General features: G+C 41.8%; 1 protein-coding gene across 3 annotated transcripts; it reads right to left on the bottom strand.

Moving 5' to 3' along the window:
* Nucleotides 1–2,246: 2,246 nt before the first annotated feature.
* On the bottom strand, nucleotides 2,247–21,403 carry LOC113026174 (scavenger receptor cysteine-rich type 1 protein M130-like). Of its 3 annotated transcripts, none has more exons than XM_026174651.1 (13): nucleotides 21,338–21,403; nucleotides 17,620–17,726; nucleotides 9,710–9,742; nucleotides 9,316–9,603; nucleotides 8,891–9,196; nucleotides 8,183–8,488; nucleotides 6,652–6,957; nucleotides 6,293–6,574; nucleotides 3,856–4,161; nucleotides 3,483–3,767; nucleotides 2,996–3,313; nucleotides 2,557–2,639; nucleotides 2,247–2,461 (listed from the first exon to the last, which is right to left on the bottom strand). In XM_026174651.1, exons 2-13 carry the CDS (start codon nucleotides 17,699–17,701, stop codon nucleotides 2,354–2,356), a joined length of 2,703 nt encoding a protein of 900 aa, XP_026030436.1. In that variant the 5' UTR covers nucleotides 17,702–17,726; nucleotides 21,338–21,403; the 3' UTR covers nucleotides 2,247–2,353. The 3 variants fall into 3 exon arrangements, with proteins under 3 accessions (XP_026030436.1, XP_026030437.1, XP_026030438.1); XM_026174652.1 differs by having other exon boundaries at nucleotides 2,359–2,456; XM_026174653.1 differs by having other exon boundaries at nucleotides 2,401–2,461; nucleotides 2,562–2,639.
* Nucleotides 21,404–21,417: the final 14 nt, after the last annotated feature.

The following is a 21,417-nucleotide window of genomic DNA, read 5'->3' as shown; positions in this document are numbered from 1 at the left end:
TTCTGCATGATGTCTGATTCATTCCAGTAACATATATTGAAATTATAAACAGAAATGTGTCCTTGTTTTACACAAGAAAACACTGTGTAATGCTACATGTTGTTAGTGTTTTTTAGGTCATTGTTTTGTGGGTGATAAAGTGTGTTTGTCGGCTGTCAACCTTTGCTAGTGTTCTGGAAGAATGAGTTTATTTGAGACCTGAATGAAGTGTTTTGGTAGTTGTAGTGCATTTTGAATGTGGAATGAACTGCTTTGCCAAGCTGAAGGTCAGTTAGGAGGATTGTGTGAAGAGTTTTGCAAAAGTGACCTAAGTATTGAGAAATGTGTCCTAGCGTCTGTAAAAAACTGTAATCTGAGAAAATCATCATTCCCAGCATCGGCGTAGTCGAGTTTATGTTTAATCATTCAGTGCAGAATCAGAAGACCCACATACGTATCAGCAAGGTGACAAGTAGGGACTTTTATCCTTTGGCTGCTCAGTTCAAACAAGCAGAGACAAAGGCTCCTTCAGCACCTAACTGTGATTCCTGTAGCACAATCTCTAAAACTATTCAGACTTATAGCAAAACCACTCACTGAGTTTGCAAAACTAAAAGCACAAAAACTGCTTTGCACTCAGTTTGCAATTTTGTAACACACACTTTGCAAAACTGTAGGCACAATTCACTGCACAACACTCAATTACCAAATTTCCAACACACTCCTAGCAAAAGTATACACATGTATGGCTATCATTAACACTATTTTGCCAACTGTCTGGCACACTTTCACATGTGGAAACTTTTTTAGATAATTAGTTCACTTTGCAATCAGCCTAAGCACTATAATACAGGTAAGCTGTGTGTGCGGAGTACAATGGAGGGAGCAGAAAGAGTGAGAAGTAGAGGAGGCCGAGGAAGAGGACGTGGAGGTGAAGAAGTAGGATGAAGAGGACGACAAGGACAAGGAGGAGCAAGAGGAAGACGAGGAGGGGGGAGAGGAAGGGTAGGAAGAGTAAGAAATAGAATTGCTGATGACATCAGAGCTACAATAGTGGACCATGTAATCAACCGTCGAATGACCCTGAGGGTAGCTGGCCAACGGGTCCAGCCTAACTCGAGCCGCTACACTGTAGCAAGTACCATAAGGACATCTTGAAATGAGAATCGGTTAGTACAGTCACTTCGCACAAAGATTTGTAGCACTGCCGTATGCCAATGAGAAACACACCAATACCATTGATGTAAAAATACTGAAATTGTTACTTTACAGAATTGCTAGATGACCAGATGCTGGGGCAGAGGAAGCATGTTCACTGCAGACCAAGTAACCCATATAGTCATTATGGCGATTGCAAATAATCCTATACTTGGAAATAAACACTTGTGTTTGTTTTGATGTGTTTGACTAAACACCAGTACTTGAAGTTTGGATCCCTCTATGCTTATGGATCTATGACAGAAGTATGAGCTCAAACTGACATAGCCTACCTTGTGCACAGAGAAAGCAAAAGCCAGATGTGTTTTGTATTCATACCATCAGTGTGTAGTTGGCGCATTGTGTGCTTAGTAGATGATGGCTTGTGTGTACTGTTTGATACGGAAACACCATTTTTACGAAGGTGTGAAGAGTTAATCCAGCTGTGTTTGCTTTTGCAAGAGAACTACAATGTTTTGATTATTGGGTGACAGGTTTTCTTATTTGTGTGAAGAGTTTTGCAAAATTAGCCAATAGTTACAAAAAATGTGCTTAAGCAATCAGAAAAAACTGTATGTCAGAGATTACTGGAAATAGGCCTTGCAGACCAAGCAGTTGGCTGGTTCTCTAATTATCTTTCAGACCATAAGCAATGCGTGCAGTTCAGTGGTCTCTCTTCCAGTTTTTTAAATATCACTAATGGAGTCCTGCAGGGTTATGTCCTGGAGCCTACATTATTTACTATTCGTGTCATCAGTGTGGGGAAAAAACTACATGCAGCCTTTCTATTGAAACTATGGCCTCATACAAATACCTAGGTATTGTGATTGATGGCAATCTTTACTTTCTGACCACCAATTAAAGACAAACTAAAAAAATTTACTTCAGGCTGTGCTCGAAAGCTGATCAGCTAAGATCCTCCCACAGACTGTGGACTCTCTGGATGCTAGTGACGATCAGAAATAGAAGAAAAACCACAAACTGTCTCCATGTGTGAACAGGTGAGATTCAAACTGTATTCATGCTGACATGAAAAGAGCAGAGATTTGTTTCAAACACAGTACGAAAACTACAGAATAATTCCAGTTTTATTAGTAAAGGGAAGTAAAATCTTTCACTGAGATAATGGTCAGTTGTGTTTCTGCTGACAGATTAATCAAGATGTTAGGTGAGCTGCTCAGACGTCCTCCTGTTCTCCATGAGCTCCTTCGTCTCCACAAACACCAACTTTACTGTCCACCATCTCAGTGTGCTCCTGTCTGCTGGACCTCTGCTTCCTCCTGTTCTGGAGTGGCACACAGATTAGACTGACTGCATCGCTCCTCACTTCAGTTCAATGAACAGACTTCATTCCTGCTGCTAAAAAGATTTATTCTTTACCTTACAGCAGAAATATAAGACGATGTTCTCCAACAGCAGAATCAGCGGCAGGAGGATCACTCTGACGGTAAGACCTGTGTGATCTGATCAGACACATCACAACCATCATGAGTCCAACAGCTCAGGCTATAGCAACATGAAAACAGAATAAACCTGTTTGAGTCAGTTACCTTTGAAACCTAACAAATATTAACAAGCTCAATTAACGCTGCTGCCTCTTGGCAAAGGACACTCTTACAATTAATCTTCATTTTTATTCTCCAGATATTTTATTGCTTGTTAAACTGAAGCTTGTAATATGCATGTGAATTAGATTTTTTTTTTGCTGTGTCACCTCAAAATTTATGTTTTGTCAAGTGTTTGTCTTTTTCCTTTTTCTCTTTTCCTTTTGTCCTCAAACTCATGTTGATATTGATGGCTGATGTCAGCTTCAGCTTACCTGAGACAACGACAGACAGCAGTCGGCTCTCAGAGGAGACGTTATGAAAAAAAACATGAACGTGATAAACACAGCTGTAGTTTCCTTGGTGGGCGGGTTCTGCAGCAGGAAACAGGAAATGGGCAGAGTGATTGACAGCTGCTTGGGTGTATTTGTATGCTTTGTTGAAGGTAAGCTGAAAGGAGCCTCCAGGGTACTGTGGCTGGATGAAACAACTGATGGTGAAGTTGGAACTTCTGGATACCCGAAACCCCTGCTGCTGGGCCTCAGAGACCCCGTCATTGGAGGACAAAGAAATGACTGGCTGAACAAGCAGGTCTGTAGGAGACAGAGATGATGTAGATAACAATGAAAGGTGTGTCATGTCAGGTGAGGTTCAGTAGTCCATGGAGGATTTGAATCTTTTCAATTCACTCCAATGGAAAACGTTAACTGTCGCTGGACACATGAGTGTTATTCATTGTGTCACAGATTATGGTGCGCTTACCTGAGCAGGTGATATTCACAATGGAGGAAGAGTCATTTGATGTTGCACAGTCTCTCAGAGATGATCCAACCTGAACACAGTCAGGTCTCATCACCCACACTGGCAAGTCTGAGGACTCTACCCTATGTCCTACAGAAACAGCTAAGCCACAGTCCAGTTGTTCACACACAACAGCTGCTTCCTCCAGGGTCCAGTCAGAGACATCCACTGGTCTCCACTCTCCCAAATGTTTCACCTTGAGTGTGCCTGCACACCGATGGGCTCCTCCCACCAGCCTGACGGGTTCTAACAGAAGCAGAGAGTCATCAGCAAAGAACAAAGTGAGTTTAAAAAAAAAATCAAAGCCAAATCAAAGCTGCAGCTCCTCTTCTACCTGAGCAGGTGAGTCCAACAGCTTTGCCAGGTGAGCAGCTGTTTCTAGCTGAGCCTGAGCTTCTACAGTCCAGGAGAGCAGACTCATGGCCTCCACACTGGAACTCTTTGCTCCACACTGGAGCCTCCACTTCTCCATAGAGCGCCCCCTGGAGGACCGAAGGAGGCCCACAGCCGAGCTCCCTACAGACCACCTCTGCATCCTGCTGGTCAAAGTCAGCTTCACACACTGAGGACCAGCTCTGGTCAGACTTCACCTCCAGTCTGCCTGAACACAGACTGGAACCATTCAGCAGCCTGACAGAGTCTGGAGACATCAGAGAAGATCAAACAGAAATTTATTTACCATTTAGAGAGGGACCAGAGGAACATGTCACCGGGTCTGCCGTGGTGTTTCACAGACATATTACTGGAAATGCTAAGTAAACTCTCTATACAGCTGTAAAGAGACTAAACAGCCCTCAACAACGGACCCAACATCCCACGCTCCTGAAACACCTCTAACAGGACACCCACAGGAATATGGTTGAATGCCTTCTCCAACTCCATAATACACATGTAGACTGGTCACTCAAACTCCCACACATGCTTGAATATCAGAATCAGAATATCTTTATTGTCATTGTAACAAGTACAACGAAATTAGGTGCAGTCCCTGCAGTGTCAAGAAATGAAAGTTTAAACATGATTACAAAAGAATAATATAAAAAAGGTAGAACACAGTCATTCAGTAATAAATAAAACCTTATTGTACATTTAACACTATTGCACAGGCTGTCATCCATTGCACTGTACTTGTCAGGTTAAAATGGAGGTAATTATGGGTCATTCAGTCCCCTAACAGCTACAGGGTACAAACTGCTATTCATCTATTTGTCTTTGCTCTGATGCTCTTGCATCTTTTGCCTGATGGCAGCAGTTGGAACAGTTTATGTGCGGAGTGTGAAGAGTCTTTTATGGTATTTTCTGCTTTCCTGAGACAGCGAGAGCTGTGCAGTTCATCCAGGGAGGCTGAAGAGCAGCCGATGATCCCCTGGGCAACCTTTATAATCCCCTTAAGTGTTTTCCTCTGCACTGTTCTGCATCTGGAAAACCACAAACAGTGGCAGTTGCACAGGATGCTCTTGGTAGAAGGACACCAGCAGCTTTTGAAATAAAGACTTTGCTGAGCCTACTGACAGCTCTGCAGCATCGTTCACACACCAGGATAGGTCCTCCATGACGTGAAGCAGGGAAGCAGAAGTCCGACACAATCTCCACCCCATCCCTACTGATAAAAAGTGGTTTAATGTCTGTTCTCTTATCCTGAAATCTACAGTAATCTCCTTGGTCTTGGTTGTGTTCAGGAGCAGGTTGTTGTCCCTGCACCACGCTGTCAGTCACTCCACTTCGTCCCTGTAGGCAGACACCCCCAACCCAGCCCCCCCCCCCACAGTTGTAAGTGTACGGCATGAAAGGCAGAGGGCTCAGGACACAGCCCTGGGGAGAGCCGGTGCTGATGCTGATGGTCGAGAAGATGTGGGGGCCCACCGTAACCCTTTGTGTGCATTGTGTTACAAAGTCCTTAATCCAAAGACAGGTGGAGTATAGGAGTCCTAGGGCTGACAGCTTGCTCACCAACCTGTGAGGGAGGATGGTGTAAAAGGCAGAATTAAAGTCAATAAAGAGGAGGTGTGTGTAGCTCCCCTGGTGCTCCAGGTGGTACAGGGAACAATGAAGAGCAGCAGCAACAGCATCCTCAGTAGACCTGTTAGCCCTGCAACCAAATTGGTGAGCATCAAAGGTGGAAGGGATGAAGGACATGATATGACTCCAAACTTGTCTCTCAAAGCACTTCATATACTCAAAAGGATAAAGAGTTGGTCCAATGATCCACAACCAGGATGAAAACGACATTGTTCCACTTGAATCTGAGGTGCAACTAACAGATGGACAATCTTCTCCCGGCCCTTGGCGTAGACCTTTTACTGGCAGACTGAGGAGTGTGACTCCCGGAAGTTGGAACATGCCCACCAGTTGCCTTTCTTGAAGATGGGAGCCACTGCTCCATTCAGATGACAGTGCCTCTCAACTGTCTGAAAGAATCTTATAGAAGTGTGTCAGCCAAGACTGGCCACCTGCGTTTAGAAGGACACCTGTTTCTTTTACTATCAATTTCTCTGTTCAGTGGCCATTCGTGATATACTGGGTACATCTTTACTTGGTTTTCTCTGTTTATATAGCATAGCACCACTGGAAGTCATTCATACCCCCTCTGTCTGTAACATTCTTCATTAGCTGGCTCTGAGCTGGATCTTTCTGATATATATTTTAATGCCCTTACTACCATCTTCTTTCCTCACTTTTCTTTTCCTGACTCTAACCTAACAAAGTACTGACAGAAATTGTAGATTCGATCCACATAAAGAAAATTATTTGGATTGAAATGATATGCTTACCTGTGCAGTTGAGCTTTATCATAGAGGAAGATGACATGAATGTTGTACACGTCCTTAGAGCAGATCCAGATTTAACACAGTCAGAGCGTACTGTCAGCGGATAGAATCCAGTGGCCTTTGTCCGTCTTACAGAAACAGCAGAGCCACAATCCAGATGTGCACAGACAGAAGCTGCTCCCTTCAGGCTCCAGTCAGAGACATCCACTGGGCTCCACTGCCTCAGATAATTTACCTCTAATGTACCTGAGCAGCGACTGGCACCTCCCACCAACCTAACAGGATCTGAATAGAAAGGATAAATTCATCAGTAAAGAATAAAGTGAGTTTGAACCACATCAAAGCTGCAGCTCCTCTTCTACCTGAGCAGGTGAGTCCAACAGCTTTGCCAGGTGAGCAGCTGTTTCTAGCTGAGCCTGAGCTTCTACAGTCCAGGAGAGCAGACTCATGGCCTCCACACTGGAACTCTTTGCTCCACACTGGAGCCTCCACTTCTCCATAGAGCGCCCCCTGGAGGACCGAAGGAGGCCCACAGCCGAGCTGCCTACAGACCACCTCTGCATCCTGCTGGTCAAAGTCAGTTTCACACACTGAGGACCAGCTCTGGTTAGACTTCACCTCCAGTCTGCCTGAACACAGACTGGAACCATTCAGCAGCCTGACAGAGTCTGGAGACATCAGAGAAGATCAAACAGAGAGATCAGAGACAGCAGACACACAAGAAAAAGATGGCAGCAAACAACTATTCACTGATTCAACCTCGGCACAACTCAACATGACTTCATCATTAACAACAGAACACATCTTTATAACAGCACGCACTGGAGACATGTTGAGATGAGACAAGTTGTTCTTTTTTAAAAATATTTTGTTGAATCATCAGATTCTGAATTGACCTCAAGATGGTCTTCAAAGTTGAGTCCAGAACTTCCAGGGCTGTCAGCTGTTTACTTTTGCTGCTAATTTTGTAAAACTCTGAAAGGAAACTTTGTAACATGTAGCTGCAGTCTTGTTTGGACTCCTTTGCAGAAACTTGCCTTGCTCCTTTTCTGCTGAATTTCCACTAAGGGTGGGTGGAGTTTGCCCACAGAAACACAAAAGTTCCCCATCAAAACTGATAACAACCCGCTCATTCTCGCACTTTATACACGAGGTCAATAGTGTGTGTGTGTGTGTGTGTGTGTGTGTGTGTGTGTGTGTGTGTGTGTAGGTGTGTGTGTAGGTGTGTGTGTGGTTTGGGTGAAGTATGTTTCACAGTCAAATTCAAATATTTTTTGACCCCTTTAACCTCCTCTTTGATGTATCTATGTAATATAAACATGCAGACCAGAGTTACAAATATATAACATGAACAAATATCATTTTATATTTTTATTACACTTTTTCATATTAAAAAAGTACTTTGAACTAATTCTTTTAGATTTTTTAACTTCACACAACATGACGGTAGGGTTAATTAATGATACAAGTTATTTATTTTTCCTCAGATAAGCTGTGTGTTTAATGAACATTATTCCTGTTAATATGTTTGAAACTTTATATCATATGTATATTTTTGTCCCTGGGGACAGCTTCACACAGTATATGGGCAATAATGTGTTTAATTACATCCTGACAAAAACTAAAGCAGAAAGCTAAGTTCTCCCTGTACAGCATCAGTTAAAGAAACTTTAGTAAGATCACTGTCAATGATGCCATGCATTTAAGAAAAATAATGTAATCATTTGAACATATTGTATTCTATTGCCAGTTATAGCTCATGATCAATGTGTGTCTTTTGAGTAAGCTTAAAGTTAGGATAACTGTGGAAACATCAATATACAAATGTTTAGATGACACCAACCGCTGCAAGTAGAAATCATGTTTATGTCCACAGAATTTTTATTTGCTTACCTGAGCATTTAAGTTCTCTGAATAGGCCTTTTTGTGAAAATGTGATGACAGAGAAACTCAAACATTCTCTCAAAGGAGATCCAGCCTGAGCACAATCACGTTTTATTTCCCAGTCGTCTGAGACTAGCCCGGAACGGGACATGGTCATTCCCACAGCAAAGCCACAGTCAAGACGTTCACAGAGAGCAGTGACTTCCTCCAGGTTGTGTGCAGTATTAATCACATATCTCCACATTCCCAGTTGTTTCACCTGCACTTCACCTGCACAGCGACTGGCTCTTCCCACCAGTCTGACATCATCAGGCTCTGAACAGAAAGCAGAGAGTCATCAGTAAAAGAATAAAGTGAGTTTGAACCACATCAAAGCTGCAGCTCCTCTTCTACCTGTAGCTCAGGTGGCAGAGCAGGTCAGCCACTAATCAGAAGGTCGATGGTTTGATCCCAGGCTGCATCCTGGCTGCATGCCAAATATCCTTGGGCAAGATACTAACCCCATGTTTGCCTACTGGTGGTGGTCAGAGGGCCCGGTGGCGCCTGTGTCCGGCAGCCTCGCCTCTGTCAGTGCGCCCCAGAGCAGCTGTGGCTACAATGTAGCTTGCTATCGCCAGTGTGTGAATGTGTGTGTGAATGACTGAATGTAGTGTAAAGCGCTTTGGGGTCCTATGGACTAGAAAAGTGCTATACAAATGCAGGCCATTTACCATTTACCTGAGCAGGTGAGTCCAACAGCTTTGCCAGGTGAGCAGCTGTTTCTAGCTGAGCCTGAGCTTCTACAGTCCAGGAGAGCAGACTCATGGCCTCCACACTGGAACTCTTTGCTCCACGCTAGAGCCTCCACTTCTCCATAGAGCGCCCCCTGGAGGACCGAAGGAGGCCCACAGCCGAGCTCCCTACAGACCACCTCTGCATCCTGCTGGTCAAAGTCAGCTTCACACACTGAGGACCAGCTCTGGTTAGACTTCACCTCCAGTCTGCCTGAACACAGACTGGAACCATTCAGCAGCCTGACAGAGTCTGGAGAAAGAAAAAAATGCTGCTGCTGAAAACCATCATCTAAGAAAACTTGCATATGTGTCAAACTGTTGAATTAATGTCAAACACAATGACATAGATTATGTCACTAATAAGCTCACCCAAACAGGTGAGAATCAGGGCTGTATAAGAATTATCTGGTGTTGCACACTCCCTCAGAGTAGATCCTGACCAAACACAGTCAAGTTTGATCTTCCACAAAGATGCAGACATCTGCGGTTTCAATCCGAAAGCAACAGCAGAGCCACAGTCCAGATGTTCACAGACCACGGCTGCTTCCTTCAGGGTCCAGTCAATGACATTCACTGGTCTCCACTCTCCCAGATGTTTCACCTCCAATGTACCAGCACACAAACTGGGTCCTTCCACCAATCTGACATCATCAGACTCTGAACAGAAAGCAGAGAGCCATCAATAAAGAAATTTACTCCTGAAAATGTTAAAGTCAACCTTTCCTGCTGAGTATTTTATTTTTTTGTTTTGTTTTTTGTTCACCTGTTGAGTTGTGTTTCCCTTCAGCTTGGACTCCTGAAGAGAAAACCAAAGAAAACCATCAGTTTGAAGCCAGATGTGCCAGATCAATAAGTGCAAGCTACATGTGTGGAATGAATAGTGCATTTTAATGATCAAGAGTGGAGGCAATAATGGGTAAAAGCAGCAGGAGTAATGGAGGTAGACGGCAGGTGAATTCATGAATGCATGAATCCATTACATTACCCAGCACATCGGACTAAAAGCGTTGCACAATAAACTACTTTTCTAAACATACGCTTTGAAACATCCACATCCATCCAGGGGTAGAATGTGAAGCACTGGCCAAGCTGTCCTCATTCTTTGGGCCAAAAGCTGAGCTCTCAGTGGCTGTGGCTCAGGTGGTAGAGCAGATCAGCTACTGATTGGAAGGTTGGTGGTTCGATCCTTGGCTTCCCCAGTCTGCATGCCAAATATCCTTGGGCAAGATTGTAACCCCAAGTTGCCCTCCGATGCGTTCATCGGAGTATGAATGTAGTTTAGTTTGCACTTGTGTTTAGAAGTGCTTGTATGAGTGGGTGAATGAGGCATGTTGTATACAGCGCTTTGAGTACTCCGGGAGAGCTATATAAGAATCAGTCCATTTACCATTCAGTGCGTTTTTCAGCTGTGCTGCTTGATTTCCCTGTAACTAAATTTTCTGCAGTGAATCTGTGAGAGAAGAGACTCTGTCTACCCTGCGTTCTATGGCTCATCACATTCATCCCCCTGACAGTGAGAGGAGCAGCACAGTTTGATGTTAAGTTCAAATTGACCGATTTTGCAGAGTTTCTTATTTTCCTTTGATCGTCAGATATGAGTGTGTGATGGACCGAGTTGAAAAACAGGAGTCGTCCCAGGAATTATTAGAAAAATATAGTTTCCATTTATTTAACCCCCAAAAATTATATTTACAAGAGTAATAAATGTTGAGCTCATAAAAGAGGTCAAAGAAACAAAACTGAACTCAGGCAAAGACTGCAGACTTAAAACCAAATGACTGCCCAAACATACATAATTGACCTAAACATGAAATGACATACAAGGGTATAAACAAGGAAGTGCAGAATTATTAGGCAAGTTGTATTTTTGAGGAATAATGTTATTATTGAACAACAACCATGTTCTCAATGAACCCAAAAAACTCATTAATATCAAAGCTAAATGTTTTTGGAAGTAGTTTTTAGTTTGTTTTTAGTTTTAGCTATTTTAGGGGGGATATCTGTGTGTGCAGGTGACTATTACTGTGCATAATTATTAGGCAACTTAACAAAAAACAAATATATACCCATTTCAATCATTTATTTTTACCAGTGAAACCAATATAACATCTCCACATTCACAAATATACATTTCTGACATTCAAAAACAAAACAAAAACAAATCAGCGACCAATATAGCCACCTTTCTTTGCAAGGACACTCAAAAGCCTGCCATCCATGGATTCTGTCAGTGTTTTGATCTGTTCACCATCAACATTGCGTGCAGCAGCAACCACAGCCTCCCAGACACTGTTCAGAGAGGTGTACTGTTTTCCCTCCTTGTAAATCTCACATTTGATGATGGACCACAGGTTCTCAATGGGGTTCAGATCAGGTGAACAAGGTGGCCATGTCATTAGTTTTTCTTCTTTTATACCCTTTCTTGCCAGCCACACTGTGGAGTACTTGGACGCGTGTGATGGAGCATTGTCCTGCATGAAAATCATGTTTTTCTTGAAGGATGCAGACTTCTTCCTGTACCACTGCTTGAAGAAGGTGTCTTTCAGAAACTGGCAGTAGGACTGGGAGTTGAGCTTGACTCCATCCTCAACCCGAAAAGGCCCCACAAGCTCATCTTTGATGATACCAGCCCAAACCAGTACTCCACCTCCACCTTGCTGGCGTCTGAGTCGGAGTGGAGCTCTCTTTTTTTTTTTTTTTTTGGCCTGTCCCATTTGGTTCTTTAGCCGTCAGAATTGTTGTCTGAAGACCAACAAGGATACCCAATGGATTTACTTTGCCAAATGGATCATCGTAGCATTGCCGTATTGGTCCATTTGATCGACCTTTGTTTTTATTATTTATTTATTTCAGTTGTTACAGACGGGACAGACATGAGTGAGGGATAGGAAAGGGAGAGGGAAAGAGGAAGGAAAAGAAAAACAGAAGGGGAGAGGGACAGTGAGAAAGGGGGGGAGAAAAAAAAAATCTCCTGGATCACCTGTTGAGAGAAGAATAGAAAACAAGCAAAAAAAACCCCAAAGCAACATACTAAACACAACACCATCGCATTAATCTAGCTAAGTGTAAACAGCAGTAAATACTAAAAATTCAATGTTGTTGTGCAGCACGCAGGACAGACAGCGCACAATGTGCTTTGAAGTAGCAGCCAAGAAAGGTGTAATTTAAGTCTACGAGCAGTGAACATCCGTGTGCATACCTGTGTGGATCAGCGCGCTTGTATTCAAATGGTTTCCACATGTAATGGTATGCAAGAGGATGTAGCGAGCCATAGCCCCGTCCCCCAGGGCATGAAGCAGGCATGGAGGAGATCCAGGCCCCAGACATCCAGAGGCCCCAGAGTGCGAGAGCCCAAGGAGGACCACCGGAGGGGCATCCGTGCCACCCTCATGGGAAGGGCTGAGGATCCCCAGACGAGGAGTCACCCAGTAGCCACCGAGCAGAAGCTAGAGGGGGCTGCACGGGCACGCCGGTGCAGGACTGGAGCTCTCTGCCCTTTACCAATCCAGCCACGGGCCCATCCATCTGGCCCATCAAGACTCACTCTCATTTCATCAGTCCATAAAACCTTAGAAAAATCAGTCTTGAGATATTTCTTGGCCCAGTCTTGACGTTTCAGCTTGTGTGTCTTGTTCAGTGGTGGTTGTCTTTCAGCCTTTCTTACCTTGGCCATGTCTCTGAGTATTGCACACCTTGTGCTTTTGGGCACTCCAGTGATGTTGCAGCTCTGAAATATGGCCAAACTGGTGGCAAGTGGCATCTTGGCAGCTGCACGCTTGACTTTTCTCAGTTCATGGGCAGTTATTTTGCGCCTTGGTTTTTCCACACGCTTCTTGCGACCCTGTTGACTATTTTGAATGAAACGCTTGATTGTTTGATGATCACGCTTCAGAAGCTTTGCAATTTTGAGACTGCTGCATCCCTCTGCAAGATATCTCACTATTTTTGACTTTTCTGAGCCTGTCAAGTCCTTCTTTTGACCCTTTTTGCCAAAGGAAAGGACGTTGCCTAATAATTGTGCACACCTGATATAGGGTGTTGATGTCATTAGACCACACCCCTTCTCATTGCAGAGATGCACATCACCAGGGCTGTGCAGAGAGGTTTAAAGGGGCGGGTGCTCAAAGTTAAAAAGGGGCACATTGAACCAGGCTGAATAACAACAACACACATTCATCAAGAATCTAATATGGGCAACAAGGCAAAGCAAACATCGCTGATGTTTTACCTGATGGGTACATGGTAAATGGACTGCATTTGTATAGCGCTTTTCTAGTCCTTAAGGACCCCAAAGCGCTTTACACTACATTCAGTCATTCACCCACAGGCGATAGCAAGCTACATTGTAGCCACAGCCACCCTGGGGCGCACTGACAGAGGCGAGGCTGCCGGACACTGGCGCCACCGGGCCCTCTGACCACCGCCAGTAGGCAAACATGGGGTTAGTATCTTGCCCTATCTATCCACTCTGTGCAGGGGCAAAGCTTATTAAATTTTTAAACTGTAGAGATACAATCATTTTACTGTTGTAAAATCCAAATTTTGTCTTATTTAAAATATAAATCTAATATAATCTGCTTCTTAATGTATGTTTTTTAAAATACAGCGTGTGTTTTTTAAAATATTATTATAATGCATAATTATGTGGACATGCATATTAGATCGTTTTTTAGTGAAATATAATCCCTCCAGAAAGGCAGGAAAAGCCCGGAAACTTACTTTAAAACTAAATATGTTCCCTAAAACGGTGACAGAGCTACAGACCCATGACAGCCTTACACAGGTAGCCAGCAGCTATGACCAGCACTACTTGTGCAGTTAATAAAAGGACAGGTAATGTTTGTCGCGCTGTTGCACACACAGCACGCTCGTTTGTTTCAGTTCGTCAGTTGCAACAAGACAGCTTACCAACGTGTACGTAATAAGCTGATACTCCTGTGTGCTATACACTACAGTGTACGCTGTACACCTACTTACTGGTTTTGTCGCATCAGTCTGTGTCTCTGAGTTAACTTGTGTTTCTCCTACAGCTCCGGACCGCAACAAATGCGCGTGCTCTTTGTGAGCTCGTAACCAGCGCGTTCTGCCGTCAAGGGCGATCATTGGTTAAATGTGATCATGTGACTGATGCAAGCCAGATCCTTTTATTTAGCAAAACTGTGATTAATAGTTAAATATTATTGTTGAGGGGCACAGACAGGACTCCGCACGCACACACACATTAAAAAAAAAATAATAATAATTTGTTTTTTTAAAAGTTGCCTCAACAAAAGGGCACTTTGGGAACCCAACAACAACAACAATCTTTATTTATAGAGCACATTTAAAAGCCTTGGGCATACCAAAGTGCTTTACATCCATCCATCCATCCATTCGCTTCCGCTTATCCTTTTCAGGGTCGCGGGGGGCGCTGGAGCCTATCCCAGCTGTCATAGGGCAAGAGGCGGGGTACACCCTGGACAGGTCGCCAGTCTGTCGCAGGGCCTACACACAGGGACAGACAACCATTCGCGCTCACATTCACACCTAGTGGCAATTTGGATTATCCAATTAACCTATCCCCACAAGCTGCATGTCTTTGGACGGTGGGAGGAAGCCGGAGTACCCGGAGGGAACCCACGCAAACATGGGGAGAACATGCAAACTCCACACAGAAAGACCCCGGCCTGATGTTGGAATTGAACTCAGGACCTTCTTGCTGTGCGGCAACAGTGCTAACCACCGTGCCACCATGCTTTACATAAAACAATAAAAAATAAAACAGTTCACACATTAACATCAAATTCATAAAAGTAACGGATTATGTTCACAGATAAAAGCCACCAATAAGAGTAAACTGCAGCACATAGATTATAGCAAGGTAAGACTGTACCACCATGATAAAAGACACCAATAATGGAAAGATAGCAGAGAATTTAATACAATAGGTCACTGCAAGCAAGCCAGCATTTAACTGGTAGAAAAGGCAAGTTTAAAAAGATATGTTTTTAGCCGTGATTTAAAAGAATGAATAGAATCAGACGCCCGGATGCCAATCGGGAGATTGTTCCACAGCTCCGGTGCAACTAGAGCAAACGATCGATCACCTCTAGATTTCAGTCGAGATCTGGGCTGAACCAACAGTAATTGTGAGGAAGACCTTAAAGCCCTAGCAGGAGCATATGGGTTTAAAAGTTCCTTAAGATAGCTTGGTGCAGTGTTATTGGTAATTTTAAAAGTAAACAACAAAATTTTAAATTGAATACGATATTTGACAGGCAACCAGTGCAGATCAGCAAGGACAGGAGTAATGTGGGCAAACTTCTTGGTTTGCCCACATCACATTACCCTTTCCATCAGGAAAGGGGCGGGTGCTCAAGCCCCTCTAGCCCCCCCCCTCTGCACGTGCCTGCACATCACCTAATATGCTTAACTGGTAGTAGGCTTTCGAGCCTATACAGCTTGGAGTAAGACAACATGCATGAAGAGGATGATGTGGACAAAATACTCATTTGCCTAATAATTCTGCACTCCCTGTAGAATGGCTGATCAGACCATTGTGACACATGAGGGGTAACAAACAAAACAAAATCATAAATCAAAAACGAAGCAGTACAATCTAGTTTGTTAATAAACTAAACACTAAAGAAGAAAATCAAAAACCCCATTAAACCCTAAACTCAAATATTTAATTAAATACAAATACTTTGTTTTTAAAGTAAAGAAAATACACATCCTCCCCTTCAGCAGGAAGTGGTGGTGTGGTCCAATTATCTTCCTTCATATTTAATGGTTTCAAACCCTGGCTACCATCTTTTGTCCAGCAACTCCCAGGGATGATACCAGGTAAGAAATAAAAAGACAAAGGTTGGTCAGAAAGCAAAGAAATGAAGTAGTATGAATACATAAGTAAACTAAATGTGCGCGCTTACAAATAGAACAAATGTATCCAAACCAATCAATAAAGTTATTGGCAACTAAAATGTATTACTATGTTCAAATGAAGAATGAAAATACAAAATTTACCGACTTTAGAGTGTGGCCACGGGTTTGGCCATCACAGAGTGTATGGGTGTTTGTATGTGTGTCATGTTGGTGTGTGAGCCTGTTCAAAGTGCGTTAAAGCCAAAATCTACGAGAGAAAGATGCAAATAATGAAAAATGAACAAAAGTACCCATTCAAATCTGAATTTATAATTCGTTTTTTTATCATGTAATAGAGATTTGGAAACCAAAGAAGTCTTGAGTCTAGTTAATTTCATACCCTGAGCACTAAAACTTCAATTAACGTGCTTATCTGAAATTGTTACTGATCGTGTTTTTACCAACTGTCTTTTTAAACTGTGATAGACGGATTTCTTTAATCTTTATTAAGTTTAAACTGTTCCCATGAGCTCTGACCAGTCTGAGGAGCTGAGTCAGTGACAGTGACAAGAAGAGTATGTTAAAAATGAATCATCCATGTCAACTTTTATTTTGACAGCATCTAAAACAGTTGCTTCACACACACACAAAATGTATCTGGCGTCAAACAAACCTTAAAGAATCTTTAAGACAAATTAATCATGTAAAAAAAGTTTTTAAAATAAAGACATAAAAAGGCAATATTAATCCGCTCCATACGCCATACTTACAAAGTATGATGCTGAAATATTGTCTTTGCACAAAATTACCATGAAATTATGCTGCAGTTAAAATTAGTTACAGTATGATTTATCATTTCCTGTAAAATATATGGTGTTATGCTAAAAATTACTCATGTGTTGTGTAAGATTACTTACACATTAATAAAGACTAATGCAATAATTCATTATTCATACAGTACATTTTATGTTTGTAATCTGACTTACCCCCTTATTTTAGTGTCCCTACCTTTAAATAATACAATTTATATGAATATAATTACTTTGTAACTTCTAAGAAAATACATAAAAATTCCTTTTAATTACAGGGCAATTATGTCCTTAGTGACAAGCCGTATTATGAAGGGTTAATTTTTTTAAACTTAGTTTTTCACCAAATTTTACACTGAGATTTCTAATGTTTATGTTACAGTTATTTTTAATAAACTATTTGGTTAAAGAAATGTTTAAATGTACCAGCAAACCTCTGTGCTATGCATGGTGTTTGCTTTGGGGTTAGGTAAATAAAGAATGATGCATTTTTCTACATTGGGATTAAATAAAATGTTTCATGGGTTTTCATGTTAGTAAGTATATGTTTAAATGTTCTCTGTGTTTCATTCATGTGGGTTTTGCTTGTTTAAACACTAAACATGTTAGAAATATTGAAGTTTAATAATTTTATTTCTACATGTAATTTGGGGTTTATTAAGTCAACAAAGCATTACAGTCACTATCAGATGAGCTTATGACAGAAGATTTACAGTATATACTGGTAAATGTAACAGAACAATACTAAATCATAATGTCACCATTTGACCTGTCAGATGTACAAATACATACAATTGCATGAAAAATATTTGTGTACATCATAATGTTGGCACTCACAGTGGCCTCAGCAATGTTTATTCAAAGTTTCATCATGATTGGTCCACTTGTCTAGGATGAGATAAGGGACTTACAAACACACATACAGCAAAATCATAATGTATATAATTTTCTCACTGCCGTTTGGTGAAATCCTCCAGTCAGATCAGTGAAAGCTTACAGATGATGTTTAAACCAGTCCTACCTGAGCTCCACAACAGCAGCAGCAGCAGCAGGTGATCCATGTCCAGGTAGATGTCTCTCTGCCTGCTCGCTGCTCTGATCATCAAACCTGCTGTCCTCAGTATCTGCCTGCAGGAAGAGACCAATCACATTTACTTTTTTATCGTGAATAGGAAGTGGCCTTACCTCACTGACACATGTTCAGTATTTCCTGGGTGTTTGTTTTTGTCTGCAATGTTGGAAACTATCACATAACCCATAAAACAGAAATTATTTTTACAAATAATAAACTGTTCATTTACCTGTGGGTATAAACACCTGTGGTCATTTCAAATGGTAGGGGGGAAAAGCTCACGCTTTTATAACGCTTTCCTACTCTGCTGGATCACCCAAAGCACTTTATACAACATGACTCTTTTACCAGCACTTCCTACTATCTAATATTCAAACTCTGATTCATGCATCAGAGAGCAATTCGGGATTAGTATGTTGCCCAAGGATATTTGGCATGCAGACAGAGCAGCCAGGGATCAAACCGCCAACATTCTGATAAATAGATCACCTGCTCTATCGCCTAAGCTACAAGCACTTTATAACTGTTTAACCCTACTGATGGTATTGTTTTAGTGGTATATGCATGCTAGGTAAAAGTTCACAAATACACAAGTGTGCACCGTAATGCAGGTCTTGAAACTGTGTGCTAACAACTAGATGAAATCTTCCTTCTTCCTCTGTAACTGAGGAGTGAACACAGTTTCTGGATCTGATGATTTGTTTTTAATGTAGCACTTCTTTTATTTAAACAGTGTGTGTGTGTGTGTGTGTGTGTGTGTGTGTGTGTGTGTGTGTGTGTGTGTGTGTGTGTGTGTGTGTGTGTGTGCGCGCAGTGTGAATGTGTGAGTGTGTGGGAGGAGGATGAGCATGACTGATATGCAGAAAGTGCTGTTATCACAGTCAGGACAGGAACCCAAAAAGGGTTCCTGGATGATTGAGAATGCATCAAGACGTCAGGACAGGAACTCCACCCACTGAGAGTGAACGCCTAGACCTCTGACAAAACAACCTGTTATCCATAAGCATGTTTTTTAGTCATTAGTTATTATTATATTTTCTGCATGGTTTGTTCTTCATTCACATCATTCAAGTTTCTATTTTATGCCTCATTTAGTTTTCCTAATTCTAATCTTTGCCTTTCTTAGTTTTAGTTCTCTTATAATCCATCATTTTATTTATTTATTTTACTTTATTCCCTGAGTTTCACTCCACTGAAAATGATCGCACAGCCTTTTTATAGAAACTGCAGAATATTTAAATGAAGAAAAGCTTGTCTCATTTCCTTCACACAGAAAGATGCTCACGTGCAGCACATGAAATATTAGCCCGCTTTAGTCAGACCTCGTCATGAGGGGTCAGTGAGGCAGAGCAGTTTCATCAGTTTCTGGTTTCTGCTGGTTCACAGTTCTGTTCCTGTTTGAACAACATAAAGATAAAGTTTGTATTTGGAGATTTTCTAAAGAAAATTGATGATAACCTGTAATTTGATAAGAAGCTGCTGTCAGATTACAGGGCTGTGGTTTTTAACCTCTCCATTAAACAGGAATTGAAACTCTTGAGATTAAGAGTGTTTGATGTGAGCGTATCCTGGATTCACACCAGCAGCAGTGACCCAGCACGACCTTCAATGCAGGAGCAACCGGAGCTCCGGAAGGAACCAGGACAAGCACAGGGAAAAACATCGAGAATCCACACAGAAGTGTCCCACCTGAACGTCACTGCTGCTGCCATTGAGTTACCATGACAACCTCACTGAGATGCTCTCATCGGATTACAGCTCATTTCAGCTACGAGTGATAACGCTTGCTAAGAAACCACAGTGCAGCTCAGGATGATGTTCACTGTTTTACTCTGATAACCACACTAATGTCCAGTTCAGGGTTCCAGGAGAAGGATCAGTTGGGTTTCTTCTGACCGGTGGTCTGGACCCTCAGGTGCCACACAGGGTGATGAACAGATACAAATATAAGTTGCTATTAAATGTAAACACACAAAACTTAAAACAGTGTAAATCAGGCAGTCGATAAAACAAGTCTGGAGTTGGACTGAAGAGTTTTTTTTTCTGTTTCTGCTGTTTTGATTCGTGGCATGCCAACCTGCTTATATGGCCAACTTACAGAAAAGCTGATGTTTGACACACCTGCAGGTAATTTTTCAAAGTGCAGGGTTATTAGTGTGAAGATGCTGGGAAAGGGGGGTAAATTAAATGATAATAATTTTTAAATAACTTAGGTAGTTATAGACAGGGCTGCACATAAGTGATCCGCAGGTGCACATGCGCTGTCAAAATAAAAGACGCCCACAAGATAAGAAGTTACAACGCGCGTTAAAGATGTCGAAGAAGCTCCTTTAAGCAATTACTGTGATGTTCCTCCACCTCCAAAGAAATGTCAGAAGGAGTCCGAACCACAAAACCCATTTCTTTGGGTTAAGCTGAATGTGAATGCAATCATGACTATGTTTCCCAGGGTCATATATCAGTATATGATTGCGTAAATAACCTTTTCACATCCACCAGGTATTTGATAGGTTTAGGGGAAGTGGTTGGGTTTATTAAACTCAAATAGAAGTTGCCAAAATATCTTAGACTCAGTTTAAAATCAAAGTTCTAGTTTCTGAAAATCTCCCTTTTTTACCTTGTGACTTAAGTCACACCCAACCCTAAAGCTAACCGTCAGCTGTTTACTGTTGACTTGGTGGATTTTAAAGAGAACATGAAATGATAAACGTACAAATCAGTTTACGTGCATCACTTTTATGTTGCACCTGTGTGTAACAATGAGTTTTTGTTAAGAAAATGAGGACATATTGTCCACGTTCACTGTCTTGAATGAGCACGTCGATAGGACCACTGTGTACATTTACTTACTTAAGTGCTTTAAGTGAACCTCCAACCTGGACTGCTTCCTCTTGTCTGATCAGTATCACTAAAATTAAAAACATCCTGCCTATGAGTGAAGCTGAAAAACAAGTCAGTGTATTGTTAAATGTCACTCAGAGTGAAGTGTTCTCATCTTTGCAGTAATGTTTTGTGGCACACAGGCCTATCTGTAAGTTCTAAAAGTTCATTCTTGTGAACACCGTATTTGGCTGTGATTTCAGGCTATGGACTTAGAAGAATTGCTGAAACATAGAGACGTTCCTGTGCATTACTCGTAAAACTAAAGACAGCATTTTTCTACACATCACATTTTACAGGGGATTAAACCTAATTTCAAGTAAAGTTTACTGAACTTTCCAGTATTGAATAATAGTTTATGAAAATGTTTCATAAATTTTTTTCACTAAACAAAGCTGACTGTGGATCATGTCAGGCAAAGAAAAACAAGATGGGGGTTTTAATTTAAGTCACTGATGAAAGATGATGGAAGTGATATATATCACCACATATTTCACTGTGTCGACTCATCCTAAATCATCTAAATTACCTTAGTATCAAAAGTGTTAAACGGGGCTGAGGTGACTCACAGTAACAAATAAAGTTTAGTGTCGCTGCCGACCTGCAGAGGGTTATTCGTGGGTGTGCAGAGAGGAGGCAGAACGATCTGAACGATTCGCATTAAGTCAGACTTTGAAACAAACCAAACTTTGTGCTATAATTACCATATTATGATTTAAAAACCTTTTTTCACTTAAAAAAAACGTTTTAAATAAAAAGAACTTACAAAAAAAACTCCAAAACTTACACTCTCGTGCTTTAGGGGGCGGGGCAGCCCCGGAAAAATACGGCGCCCACGCTGATGCACCGGAGCAGCATGTCGGCTGC

The sequence above is a fragment of the Astatotilapia calliptera genome, chromosome 7 (genome assembly GCF_900246225.1).
Source record: "Astatotilapia calliptera chromosome 7, fAstCal1.2, whole genome shotgun sequence".
NCBI lineage: Eukaryota > Metazoa > Chordata > Actinopteri > Cichliformes > Cichlidae > Astatotilapia > Astatotilapia calliptera.
The sequence above is the reverse complement of the archived record's forward strand: the minus strand, read 5'-3'. Positions and strand labels throughout refer to the sequence as shown.

What these genes read in the sequence shown, in the direction of transcription:
- LOC113026174 (XM_026174651.1), bottom strand. Translation starts at nt 17,701, where the DNA reads ATGATCAGAGCAGCGAGCAGGCAGAGAGACATCTACCTGGACATGGAT. An exon ending in TGTTGGACTCACCTGCTCAG is followed by an intron (nt 3,768 to 3,855) that starts GTAGAAGAGGAG and finishes TGCTTCTGTTAG; the next exon opens with AACCCGTCAGGCTGGTGGGA. An exon ending in GCTGTCTGTCGTTGTCTCAG is followed by an intron (nt 2,640 to 2,995) that starts GTAAGCTGAAGC and finishes GTGTCTGATCAG; the next exon opens with ATCACACAGGTCTTACCGTC.